Below are 14,529 nucleotides of genomic sequence, written 5' to 3'. Positions count from 1 at the left end.
ATAGATGTTTTATAGGTCTGATCTGATCTGAAATTATTTCATACACTGCTTCACATGGGTCGGTGGTTCTTTCCTGGGTTTTCCCAGGTTCTTCCTTCATCATTAATACTGGCAGCCATGTATAGCCTATCTTTTGCTGAAAAATGGCGTTAAACCTTACAACAGCAACAATATTTCTTACACTAGATAGAGGTTGTTATATGTTTATGCTTTTACAGAAAGTAACAAGAAAAAAGTGAAGACAACAAGCTTTGTAAAATTTAACAAATAATTTATTTACCTTGAAAAACAAGGTAAAAATGAAAATGAGAACTTAGGTTTTACAAATCAAATCCAAAATTAACCCAAGAATTAAAAAATAGAAGTCATATTATTAAAAAGTCCAGAGTGAAACAGTTTGAATCCCGATGAAATCCAAAATGGAAGACAATGATGTCTGTTGTAACCTGTGAAGTGTTGCACTGTCAACAGCCTCTTGTTGAATAACAGAAAATATTTAGAGCACTAGTATTTCCAGGGAAAACAATCACTTGAAATCCAAATAATTTGAAGAAAATAAAATAGCCCAAAACTGCTCACAACATAAAACAACTTGACTTCTCAATTGTTAAGGCATGAATGACAATTCTTTCTCAAAACATTAGTAATAAGTCTAACTACAATGCAGAACAAATTCCTGGATGGAGGTCAAGAGTTCATCCTTCTGGAAAAACCAAAAGTTTGTAGCAATAAACACGTTATTTGGCATGTACACCCAGTATGGCCTTAACTGAAATCAATCATTTTTACTCTGGGAAAGATTAAAAATAAAAATTAAAAAAGTTGTTTACTATAACTGTCACTGATTTCTGAATCAAGGTCAGGAACTAGGTCAGCATTAGATACAATGTCTATAAAGTTGTTTACGTCAACAACAACAAAAATCAGTCAAAATTGAACTCTATTCTGGACAATGTTAAATCCAGTAAATAAAGTTACATTACAATAGCATGTAATGGAATAATTAAAAAAATTTAAACTAACAAACAAACAATTAAATTAAATCAAATGTACATAACAAGGTCAATATCAAATATACTATTCATGGACATGAAGTTTTAATTGGCAGTCATTTTCAGTTTAGTTACATTTTCATGCACATCTATGTTTGAGAATGAACTATCTTTGCATAAGTCGATCATCTTGACAGATTATTCCTAGGGGTATATACATACAATTTCATAATTTTAGGGCCCCGAGTGGCTGAGTGATCTAAAATGCCCCCCATTATGGATCACTGCCATTTCACCTCTGTCTGCATGGGTTTGAGTCTTGTGCTCGGCCAATGTGGGTATGTGGGAAAGATTGCCGGTAGCTTCTCATGGGTCAGTGATTCTTTCTGGGGTTTTCCTGGTTCTTCCTTCACCATTTATACTGGCAGCCATGTATAGCCTATCTTGTGCTGAAAAATGGCATTAAACCCTACAACAACAACTACAACAACAACAACATACAATTTCATTACACTTTAGTTCATGAGTATCAGCTTTGTATAAATCAAGCCAATCCATCCCAAATATGGCGACTGCTTTTTTAAGATATAAAAATCATCAAAAAACTCTCAAAGTTTACAGGGATCATCCTGATATTAATTCAAATCAAATTTGTATAAATGTTGATTTTCCATACACATGTGGACTAAATTTGACATGGATAATCTTGGTGTCAGTGCTATCTTGATTGTTATAATGACTTTCATGTAAATATAGCTGTTGTTACATTAGAAAAATATAATATCGTGATGTCTCGCAGCTTTCTGATATTGGCTTTTAGCCCAGCGTAAACCATGTGGGAGATCTTGGGTCAACACATGCCTCTTGTTAGCATGGATTAGAATTTTAGTATATCACATGGCACAAACCTCAGTGCATATTCATCATTCTGACATGATTTGAATATGTTTGCATTCTTCATAATGGTGCACATTGCATATGCATTTTTTTACCATTAACTGGTTTATAATCCTTTTATGGAATTGTAACGTCTTTATTTATTTATTATCTTCTCTGCCTTCAGGTTTCATTTGCTTGGTAGGGTTTATCTTTTTTAATTTGTTTGTGTGCAGTTCCTTGTATTTACATTTTAGACATTATTGTATTGACATGCCATTGAACATGAATACATACATATATACACACACGCAAACATACATACCAACATACATACATAGAGACAGACAGAGAGACAGACAGTTTACAATTTTTAATATCATTATGACTAGTATTATTACTTGCCCTTTGAAAAAATATGTCCTTAAAAATATAATCTTTTGCATTTATATAACGAACACTTCCTGTTTAATTGTCAAATTGCGCTTTTTTTTTTAATGCCTCAAACAAGTAACTTTTATATGCTTCAGATGAAAATTGCTTTTAGTTTATCATTGTATGTCCAGGCAGTCTGGTGGGCATAAGTTTTGCTTTTCAGATGATAACATAATTTCTTGTTAACAGATTTCAGGGTAATGTACATTTATTTTAGTAGCTCCAAGGTTAGTGTTATTAAAAATAGATTTTGCTTATGTATTTCATTTCCAGCTAATAACTTAAGTTCTAGATATAACAGTTCTGTGAGGTTTAGAACATTAGCTCCCCATAGGTAGGTTTAGGAAGAACATTGGGAGATAATAGTTCCAAGGATAAGGTTGCTGTTAATTACTAAAAATAGATTTGGCAATTATCCTATGGCAGAATGTCAGTGAAAGTCAATCACATGCCAGTACCCATGGGCTGCTTACTATAAAAAGGTATTATGCATTATATTATCAAAGGGACAATGGTAAACTTGTTGGACATTGTGGTCTAATGTCCATCACTTTGCTGACTATTTCATTTATGTACATTGAAAGTCAAAGGTTGCTGTTAGAAAAAAAAAATATATGTGCATTATTTCATTTCCAACCAGAATATAAGATCTGTTCAAACAATTTCAACAAGACATGATACATGAATTAAATTCCTTTGACCTTAGAAAGACCCCTATTTTTATTTTTTACATCTTCAGCTTGAAGTTCATGGTCATTGTTACTAAAAAGTAGATTTTGACTATATTTTATTTCTGGTCAATAACTGAACTTCTCTACAACCAATGTAAATGAAGCTTGGTAAATTTGTTTTCCCATTACCTTAAAAGAACCCTGAGCAGCTCAGTTCTAGAAAAAGTTTAGATTAGGAACAAATCCCAGATTAATGGTGATTGATTAAGGGGCACTGCTAGAATCATGTCTGTACATTTCTTGTCATGAGTAATCTAAGTGCATTGCAGGAAATACATGAAAGCAACTGATCTTCTGTTGGTAGGGTATTATATGCCATTTGCTGTTTGTCTTTAATTTAAGTGACAATTACAGTAATATGGGTGTAGGTGTCTGGTAATGGTAAAAATCCTGTCAAAGTCAAGTCACAGTAATATGGGTGTGGGTGCCTAATAATGGTAAAGCCCCATCAGAGTCAAGTCACAGTAATATGGATGGGTGTCTGTTAATGGTAAAACCCTGTCAATAAAGTAAAGTCACCATAATATGGATGTGGTTGTTTGACAGTGGTAAAACCCCGGGCAAGTTTTGCTTGAAGTAATGTTCAGATTTCTTTGTTATCATAGCATTTTAAGACACTGTATGCAATAAATACTTTTAGATGGATGAGACTAAAATAATAAACTCATTTAATCTAAATTAGCAGGCATTTATTGACATTACTATGTTTCTTTAACACCTGTTTGTCTTCAAAGCCGAATTTATACATTATCACCAAATACTATGTTTTCTTTGTAAGACTGCTAGTCAGAGCTTACAAATGTTTCAAAAAGTTTAAAAATATTCAAATGTTGATGATTACATTACAAAGCTATTAGCAGTATAGAATTATCTTGACTCCTAATTTTATATCTGTTCTCAAGTAGGTACAGATTGAGATATTTCCTGCATTTTTAAGTGTTTCAAGTTGCTGTGTGTCAGATAATTACTATGATTAAACAACCTAAATTTCAGTTATTTTTAGAGGCTTTAGGTACAGTTTTCAATTTTTTCATTGTTTACAAATAAAAATATACATTCTCTAGGTATCATAATAAATATTTCAATTTCTAAACATATTTTTAATATTGTTCATTTTATGAGTTACCATTTACCCATGCAGTAACGTTAAATGATGTTTGATATATACATAGTCATAGATATTTTGTTTTGTTGATCGTATTGTTTTAGCAGCATGAAGTGTGTGTGTGTGTGTAATGGTCTTCACTGAAGATAATATATTGCAAATCAAGTTTCCGTACTATATTTAGATAATTGTTTACATTATTTCAATGACCATTAATTTGAGTTGTGTTACTGGTTATGAAGTTGTGTTACAGGTTATAAAGTTTTGTTACTGGCTGTGAAGCTGTGTTACAGGTTATAAAGTTGTGTTACTGGCTATGAAGCTGTTTACTGTTTATGAAGTGTTAATGTTTTTGAAAATTACTTACTTTTTACTAACAGAAAAGATGGGGATCTGAGTTACTATATGTTTTTTTTGTTTTGGTCCAGGTTGTACACCACATATATGGTAACTTAAACTATACCTATCACCAAGAAATTGCTGATTGGGTCAGTTCATTGATGGAATATCTGTTTTTGCATTGCAATCCATAAGTATCAGTACCATTCAGTAATATAACCTAGAAATTGTCAGTTTGTTTATTCCAGTAATAACAGACCCCCATCTTCACTTAGTTTTAGAGTTTTTGTGTTAGATTTTCTTATTCTGCACCTGTATGATTTTTTTCCCCCTAGACTTTTCTAGCATGTTTCTTAATTTTATTCACTTCCTGTGGCAGATTTTCCTGTTGATGCTGTGGATGGCTATGATAGTCCTACGATAAAGGCAGTAGGTAGGCAGCTACTCTTTCACTGCAGATTTATCTCCCATATGTTTTGAAATTGTCTCTTCTTTCTTTAACTTGGATAAAACAAATTTTAAGTTGTATCATCATCACCAAACACATGTTCAAAGTACACATTAACATCAGGAAAATTGTTTCTAGGTTTATAGTTTTAATTCAGTGTCCATCAAAGTCATGTTACCTCCCTTTAGTTACAATTTTCACAATTTTAAGTGTACCAGTCCAACCGAAATGTAAACAATACTACAGGGAAACTCTGCTATAACACACTTCATTATAATACAACTTTGGCTCCCACATTCTTAGAACCTTTTCACTAATATCTCAAACCGATTTGTTTTTGGTTACTGCAAAGTTTTACTGCCAAAGTAAATGGAAGTTTGATTTCTTAGTCTGGTGAGATGTGTTCTTGAAAAAGAAGGTTTGTCTTTCTTGAAATAATAAAGGTGTTAAAATTGTCTCTGTGTGTGTTCATTATTTTTTTACGTAAGTGATTCATCACTGCACTTAGTTGTAACTTTGTTATTTTTTGGAAAGACACCAGTTCTTAAAAATCCTGATTAATGTTCATCTGGTTTGTACTGAACCGTCAACAGCAATCCTAGCAGTTCTTCTTTGGGTGTGTAAATTATTGTTCATTTCATGGCAATGTAATACAGTGCAAGGAACAAGACTACATTCATGCACCCTACAATACCATTGCTGTAATAGGTTTATCACATGAATTGATAAATGAATTGATCTACCTAATTGCAAATCATTACAATTAATCCCAAATTAAATGGTTGTTGAACCATGTGGTGCAGTTTTATTAACAAAAGCCACCTTCATGCACATGTGGCTTGTCCATATTGTTGGGCAATCATCACATGATCAATTTGACCAATGACTGAAAGTCAATAATTTTTTGGGCAAGTAGTAAACTCTTGCTAAAATCTATCCCATAATAAGTGGATGGAAATATTTGTATGTGAGATATTGTTTCCAGAAATGCAGATGACATCCGCTTCTGATAAATTTGATATATACATTTCACTTGTCACTCAGTTATATGTACTACTGAGTTGCCGACTGGAACAGAACCATTTAATTTTAAAGGCTGCCGGGATTTGCCAATCCCCATTTTGCTTTGTAGAAGTGCAAAATCATAGTATCAAGGTGTTTTTCAAACTATGAAGGGGTTATTTTGTTTATTCTTGCTTCTATCTTTAAGGCTCTTTATTGAAGATAGCTCTTTAGCATGAAATTGAATGGTCACTTCCAAACTTGCTTTAGGTCACATTATACTACATGCTTTGACCATTTCAGGACTGCTTCAGTGGCCTAGTGGTTAAAGCATCTTCCCTGGATGCAGGAGGTTGCAGGTTCGAACCCTGGATGAGTCATACCAAAGACTTTAAAAATTTTACTTACAGCCGCCTTGCTAGGCGCTCAGCATTAAGGGGTTAGTGTTAGGACTGGTTGGCCTGGTGTCTGGATAATGTGACTGGGTGGGACATCATGGTGCATTTCTGCGGCATGATGCCTAAGTGTTGGCATCACTATAAACTGTCACACTACAGACATCATAGCAATATGACTGAAATATTGTTAAAGCTGTATTAAAAATCCAAATCACACACACACACACACACTGGCAGTTTCACACCATTGCAGTGTTGATTCCAGTACATTCAGATACCCTTGTAAGACTTTGTTTGCCTAAATAAAAACAAATTCTTAGTAGAAATGTCCAATTTGAGCATTTTATTGTCCGTGAAAACTTGAATGGAATCTATTCAAGAATTTTTGTGTGTGTGTGCTCATTTTTGATGGAATTACTACTATGGATACAATGCGATTGATTTGCAAGTACTATTTACACTATTCATTTACCAGTCCTATTGTACGTGCATTAACTGATTCATTGTTCTCTCCCAAAAATGAAATATTAAATATGTAATTACTGTATTAAATATTTCTTCATATACCCCTCCCCCCCAACAACATACTTTGTACAGCCCAAAGGATACACATGAATTGTTCTAATAGTTATCTGCCTTGTCTTGATATTGATAATCAATACATACAAAACTTATTTGATCTTGCATGTCTTGATATTGCATGATGCTTAAAATAATGCCCTTTGTGGATCTCAACCATCGTGATATAGCGGGGTTTCACTGTAGCATGGACTACTTTTCACTGTATGTTGATTGCAGAGCACGCATAAACCTCAACCTTTAACATAATATGCTTTTGTCTCCCCTTGATAATTAAACCATTTATTGGTGTTTATCTGGCATTTGCAAAGCAGAAGAGAACTGTTCTACAACTGACATCATTGTTGGCTTCTGCAATATAAAAGGTTATACACATGTACAGCTTCACTGTATTTTGTCTGATCTGCTGGTACAGGTTGCAGTGGTAGTTTTAGGTCTGTGCTGTTTCAGTGTACATATACATGGTTAATTAGTCTCTGTCAAAGTATTCAGCCAGTGCATATATCACATGCCTGGGAGCAGTGTGCATGTTGCTTGTTCTAGACCATTTCTAGTTTCGTATCTCTCCATGTTGTATAGAGATACAAGAACATTACACATACAAATCTGGGGTTTCAATAAGAAAGAATATAGCCAGAGAAGTTGAAAAAGTAGCAGGAGGTCCAGAGTGACCATACATGCTGAAATGGCATGGGTGTATTCAGGTAGATTGTCACTCCTACTGGAAAAAAATGTGCAATTTGAATTTTTTATTATTATAGAATTTGTATAAGATGCATATTGATAAATCATATCCCAGGGGATTTGTTCTAATGATCTTAAGGGTATAAATCCGTTAATCACATAAAAATATTCCATGCAAAGTCTTTGTTTTTAATGATATTGATGTAGAACTATTCATATTTCTTTGAATGAAGTGAATATCTCACCTACTTAGCTGACAAAATATCTGAAGAAAAAGCTCATATAACAAGCATAGGAAAAAGCATTTGTGAGATATTAAAGTAATAACCAGCAGTAGTCGGGTATTAGAATAATAACCAAAAGCATGGGAAAAGGCTTTTGTCAGATATTAGAATAATAAGAAAAAGCATTTAAACCAGCAGTAGTCGGGTATTAGAATAAAAATAAAAAGCATGGGAAAAGGCTGTTGTCAAGTATTAGAATAATAACAAAAGAATTTAAACCAGCAGTTGTCAGGTATTATAATAATAACAAAAAAGTATGGGGAAAAAGCTGTCATCAGGTAAAAGAATAATAAGAATAAGCATAGGAAAAGACCATTGTCTGTTATTAGATAATAAGAAAAGGCATTTAACAGTTGTCAGATATTATAATAATAAGAAAAAGCATTTAAACCAGCAGTAGTCAGGTATTAGAATAATAACAAAAAGCATGTGAAAAGGTCATTGTCAGGTATTAGAATAATAAGAAAAAGCATTCAATCAGCAGTTGTCAGGTATTAGAATAATGAGAACAAGCATTTAAACCAGCAGTAGTCAGGTATTAGAATAATAACAAAAAGTATGGGAAAGGCTGTTGTCAGGTATTAGAATAAGAAGAAAAAGATGGGGAAAAGGCCATTTTCAGGTATTAGAATGATAAGAAAAAGCACTTCAACCAGCAGTTGTCAGGTATTAGAATAATAACAAAAAAGCATGGGAAAAGGCCATTGTCAGGTATTAGAATAATAACCAAAAGCAAGGGAAAAGGCCATTGTCATTTATTAGAATGATAAGAAAAAGCATTTAAAACAGCATTTGTAAGGTATTAGAATAATAACCAAAAGCAAGGGAAAAGGCCATTGTCATGTATTAGAATGATAAGAAAAAGCATTTAAAACAGCATTTGTCAGGTATTAGAATAATAACCAAAAGCAAGGGAAAAGGCCATTGTCATGTATTAGAATGTTAAGAAAAAGCATTTAAAACAGCATTTGTCAGGTATTAGAATAATAACAGAAAGCATGGGAAAAGGCCATTGTCAGGTATTAGAATAATAAGAAAAAACATTTAAACCTGCAGTTGTCAGGTATTAGAATAATAACAAAAAGAATGGGAAAGGCAGTTGTCAGTTATTAGAATAATAAGACAAAGCATGGGAAAAGATCATTCTCAGGTACTAGAATAATTAGGAAAAAGCATGGGAAAAGGCATTTCTCAGGCATTAGAATAATAACAAAAAGCACGGGAAAAGGCTGTTGTCAGGTATTAGAAAAAGAAAATGTGTGGGAAAAGGCCAATGTCAGATATTAGAATAATAAAAAGAAGCATTTAGACTAGGAGTTGTCAGGTATTTGAATAATAGGGAAAAGCATTGAAAAAGGCAGTTGTCAGGTATTAGAATAATAAGAAAAAGCATGTGACAAGTCCATTGTCAGGTATTGAATAATAAAAAGAAGCATTTAAATCAGCAGTTGTCAGGTATTTAAATAATTAAAAAGAAGCATTTAAACCAGCAGTTGTCAGACATTTGAATAATAAGAAAAAAAAAGACATGGGAAAAGGCCGTTGTCAGATAGTAGAATAATAAGAAAAAACATCAGAAAAGGGCAAATTTCACAGAATGAATTAGATGTGTATATTAATTTCAGTTTTATACATATGATTCTGATCCCCCATCAGATGTGGTTGCTGTTTCTAAAAATAGACATTTTAAATGACTTCTCAAAAATGCCCAGCTAAAATTGACCCAATATGGCAGCAGTCTGGGATTAAGACTTTCAAATTTATTCCCCTGATAACAATTCAATGACGTTTATGACCGCCATGACTAACAATGGAAAAGCCTTTAAATGATGTTTTTTTTATAAAAAACTGGTAACAAAATTTTACCAAATTTGTCAGAAAGTCTTCTGGCATTAAGGATTTTTCAGTCTTTACAGGTGTTGCCAATTTGACCTCAGATATGTCTTTTATTATTAAAACACTTGGATCAAATTTGACGTGTCCAATCTTGAACACATTTATGCATATATAGCGACAATGTTGTCTATATAAAAAAACACAGAACAGAATTTGTCCAACTTTGACACCGAGCATTCTGGCATAGGGACTTTTCAATACTGGACAGATGATGCTGACATGCCATAATATTTGGAGGAAGATAAATTATTAGAGAAGCTTGAAACAATTGTTTTCATATTATAATCAGTGAAAAATATCGAAAGTTATTTAATTAGGTCCAAGTCCTAAGTGGCTGAGAAAGTTTTAGGGGGCAATGCTGGTTTTATAAATGTCATTTTTTGCCTGTTTATCTGGTCTGTAAATGAAAATAAATCACACCAACATTAATAGACAATGTTGCAGCTCCAAGCTTTTTTCTTTTCCCATAACAGTTTAAATATGTATGTGAATTTACATTCATAACCTTATTTCATCTACCCAGGTGAGTTACATTGTGCTCACTTGGGCTGCTTGTTCAGCTACAAGTGTGCACCTTGTTTGCTTCATTACTGGTGTCTGATCATGACTAATTGGAAAGAAAAAGAGAGAAACTGAACACTAATGGTTGTGTTTGACCGGACATTATTTATTATATCAGACAGGTACTTGCAGTAATGTCAGATCAGAAAAAAATCAAGTGTCTGTAAGATGTAGACTGATATGTATGGAATGGAAGAAGATGCTTCATAAATTTGATTAATCATCTTGAAATAGGAACTGTAGAATGTTTAAAATGGAAAAAATCACTGGCTATCAGCTTCTGTTGAAACTCCAGAAAATTAACAAATCACCAGTTGGGCTTAAGGTTAATACACAAAAATATATTTCATCTAGTGATTTTTAAAGTTGTGAAAGATTACTAGAACTGTCGATGTGTACACTACTCCTTTGGAAGGTCAGTGATTAGATGTGTCTTATTTCATAATAGAACCGGCTCACTGTATTCTGAATTGTGCTGCTGCATTTCATTGTGAGTGTGAAAATATATAAACACCATTGTTGAGGTGGGCATTAAAAACAAAATGAAAAAGTGAATTTTTGGGATGGCTTGCACATATTTTTTTCTTCAAGTTCACAGCTTCAAAACATTTGTTCAATTTAAAAGTATATATCAAATTTGTTTTCCAGGCCGATACATATGGTACACACTCGGTAAGTACTGGATCGTGGTGTGTGCTGGGATGCTGCTGCTCATTGCCTTACAGGATGTTGTGGTTTACCGTATCATCTACATGTTCTTCTTCCTCTTCTTCATTCTCTCCTTCCAGGTATGAATATGTCACATAAAATGTAATTTATCATTGTTTACTCCCTAGTGAGTCCAAACATATTGCAAGAAAACTCGTATAAGACATTTGTTCATACAGACAACAATTAGGAACCCATTTTCTTAGTTGACTTAAATATTTCACCTGCATAACAAGGACACCTGCCCATAAAGTACACATCTTTGTGATATGTTCCGGTCAGTTTTCATATTACATCCCTCTTGCATCTATATTTGCTCAGTTGCTATTTAATTTTTAAAAAATAGATTTAATGACTCTCACTATTTATAAACTTCAAATTTTGATGCAGGAGGTTTTTAAGTACACTACTCACTCGATACCTTATGCCCTGATAACTTATGAACCCACTTACTATGTGGGGGCAGTTGTGGATCCCATTTTTTATACTAGAATTTACCAAAAATTGACTCCTATTTGTTGAAAATGAAGAAAATCATGATCATAACTGGTAATTGAAACCTTGATGTATTGCTCATTTTATCATCAAAAGTGGTTAATATGACCTGGAAATTTGAATCGGCATTATGAAATATCAACTTTTAATATGATATGTATTTTGTTAAAATTTCTTTCCAAACAACATTCATTCATAATGTACTGTAAATAACAGTATGCAACCAAATGTTAATCAATGAAAATGTCACTAATCCATATTTGAGGTAGCACTATAATTAATAAATACCAATTAAATAAGTTTTTTATCAAAGCGAAATGCATGTTTTAGTTACGTCTTACATTTAGTTCGGTATACGTGTAATGGTCATAAATACAATGTGCCCTGTTATATTCAAACGTGAACTATGTGAATCTACCATAACAGCTATGTCACTTGTATCAAATAAAGGGGGTGGAATAAATGAAAATTTAATAGGCATGCAAATCCAACCTGTGTAAGAGCTAGCTGCCCCAGTTGAGTGATCATTTGAACAGTTAAAATTTTTGATGATAAACATAATCTAATTAAACTACCATAAATTAGCAAACTCATTCACAAATGTGTCCAAAGACAGCAAGGCAACCATGCAAATACTTGATGACATAAAATTATGTTTCAATGATACGTTCTATTAATGAGAAGCTAGTTACAGAGTTTGTAATTAATTTCAAATTATTGAATTGGCATTCAAAGATTTCTTCAGAGACAAGAAGAGATTTCTCTATTACATAATATGAAATCATGGCATCAGCATTTTACTATAAATAGAACAATAAAAAGTTTGTCGATGATGACGACTGTTTCATGAACTAAATGTTCAGTTATTTATTTTTAGATAAAAGGAATCTTGTTTGATTGTGAATTTGAATAAATAACTAGTCTTGTTCCTTGCATTATATTACATTGCATTCCACTATAGTAGTGAGCCAAGCAGGGAATATATGGTTCAAGGAACCAGACCACTCAGCAACAACATAAAGCAGTGACAGTTGTTGAAACCAGTTGGAATTATGTTAACGATCTCTCAGCAGTTGGGCATTTTAAAAATTAAGGTCATTTTTACATAAAAATGAATAACTTAGAAAATGTACTTTATGGAATATTATTCCCAACGTGATTTTAAAATGAATATTCTGCCATTAAACTGACCAGTTCCCACCCCCCTTATGGTTTTGTTGATGTCCAGCGACGATGGCATCATTTCATATTGTTATATAGGTCCCTAGATAACTTGTGCCCTTGCTTATAGTGTGGTCTTTGTTTTTGGACCCCGTTGTGCATGAGTTATCAAGGGAGTTGTGCATTAGTTTTTATCTCTATTAACTTTATTTGATTATTTTCTAATGGTGATAATAAACGTTTCACATGAAGCCCTCATATTGAAATTATATATATTAGATTTGCATATGTGTTATATTTTTTATTTTTTATTTTCTAACTTTAGCTTTTGGATATTTCAGCTGTCTTACACATTTTGGCGTATGATGATGTTCATTTTCTGGTGGGTTGTGATAATCTATTCCATGACCATCTTGATCATCTTGTACACATACCAGTTCAAGGATTTCCCCCAGTATTGGCGTAGTACCACTGGTCTGACCCCTGAAACGTAAGTCACAACTCAAGATTTAATACACCTCTCGTTAGCCAGCAATAAGGAAGAAAATTCATGTTTATAGTATAAAGTGTATAGTGCCTATTCTAGTAAAAAGGTGTTGATGAACTCCTTTCTATTGCAGATCATCCTGTACACATACTAGTTCAATGACATCCATTATAATGGCATAGCTGTAATGAATGTAAAGCCAACCATAGTGTAAGCTTGAAATTTCCATCCTGTATATCAGTGACGTCCCATGGTAATGGCATAGCTGTACTGATTATTGAGACAACCTTAATGTCAGCTTGACATTTCCATCTGGTACATCATTGACATCTCATTGTAATGGCATGGCTGTTCTGATTATTGTGACAACCATAGTGTCAGCTTGACATTTCCATCATGTATATATACCATATCAACGACGACTTGCATGGCTGTACTGATTCTCAAGCTCACCATTTTTGTAATCTCAGCATTGCCTTTACTTTTATGTCAGTGTGCATGTCCATCCAAATGGCTGTTGACACTTTAAGTTAAGGATAATGTTAAACTGTTAGCTCAGTGTTAAAGTTTGCATGTGCCAGCCATAAGGCAGAGCAAATTATGTTAAGATGTTAGTCCCTCTGTCTGCTTGTTTGTGCACAATACCTTGAGTTCTCCTCATTCTCCTGTTTGTCAGATCATGACGAGGCAAATTAAAAACATGATTTAGTCTGCCTTCCCCCAAACCTTGTTGGAGTTCATCAAAACACGATTTTTTTTCAGTCTTGAGAGAAAAAAAGACCTTTTTTGACATCGTGAAATATGCCCATATCCTGTGACCTGTATAAATGATTTTCATCCTTTGCTTTGAATGATTATGGAATACAATCACTCCTGGGCAATTTATAGTTTATTGTCATAGCGGTGATTAAAAGGTGAAGGCAGGCAGAGATTTACAACCACCACTCCAGATTACTAAATTCACTGACGATGATTGTATGTTTGCAAATCCTTTGAGTAGTAGGCTGATTAAGCTAATTTGCATAGATAAAGTAAATGAAGTGAAACAAACCAATTCATTTAGAGTTCATTAAATTGGAGTGTGTGTTGAAGAAACAAGTTATGACATTTCTTTGCTTTGAATGAAAATATTTTTAGCCATTTTAAAATAAAATTATTTGCTTGTTCATGTATAGTGTCATTGTTTCTTTGTAGGTAGAGCTTACTCCATACTTAAAATGCAAATTTTAATTATTTCTGTGGTCGGAATAAAGAAGCTAGCAGTGTTTAATAAGTAACTTTTTTAAGGCAAATGTAAAACCGCAGTTGTGATTCAGAGAAGGATGAGCCATCTGCGAGGCAAGCAAAT

General features: G+C 33.2%; 1 protein-coding gene across 11 annotated transcripts in view; it reads left to right on the top strand.

Moving 5' to 3' along the window:
* The window catches only part of LOC149782598 (piezo-type mechanosensitive ion channel component 2-like), a 263,620-nt gene that overhangs the window by 94,735 nt on the left and 154,356 nt on the right, over positions 1-14,529 (top strand). For 10 of the 11 annotated variants that reach the window (XM_089934052.1, XM_089934060.1, XM_089934057.1 and 7 more), the window contains 3 exons: positions 4,858-4,911; positions 10,979-11,118; positions 13,036-13,184. In XM_089934052.1, the coding sequence (XP_089790178.1) occupies positions 4,858-4,911; positions 10,979-11,118; positions 13,036-13,184 (343 nt within the window). The remainder of the gene's footprint in view (positions 1-4,857; positions 4,912-10,978; positions 11,119-13,035; positions 13,185-14,529) is intronic. The other variant, XM_089934058.1, reaches the window with a different exon arrangement.

Source organism: Sinohyriopsis cumingii, chromosome 15 (genome assembly GCF_028554795.1).
Source record: "Sinohyriopsis cumingii isolate HCF-2022 chromosome 15, ASM2855479v2, whole genome shotgun sequence".
Classification (NCBI taxonomy): Eukaryota; Metazoa; Mollusca; class Bivalvia; order Unionida; family Unionidae; genus Sinohyriopsis; species Sinohyriopsis cumingii.
The sequence above is the reverse complement of the archived record's forward strand: the minus strand, read 5'-3'. Positions and strand labels throughout refer to the sequence as shown.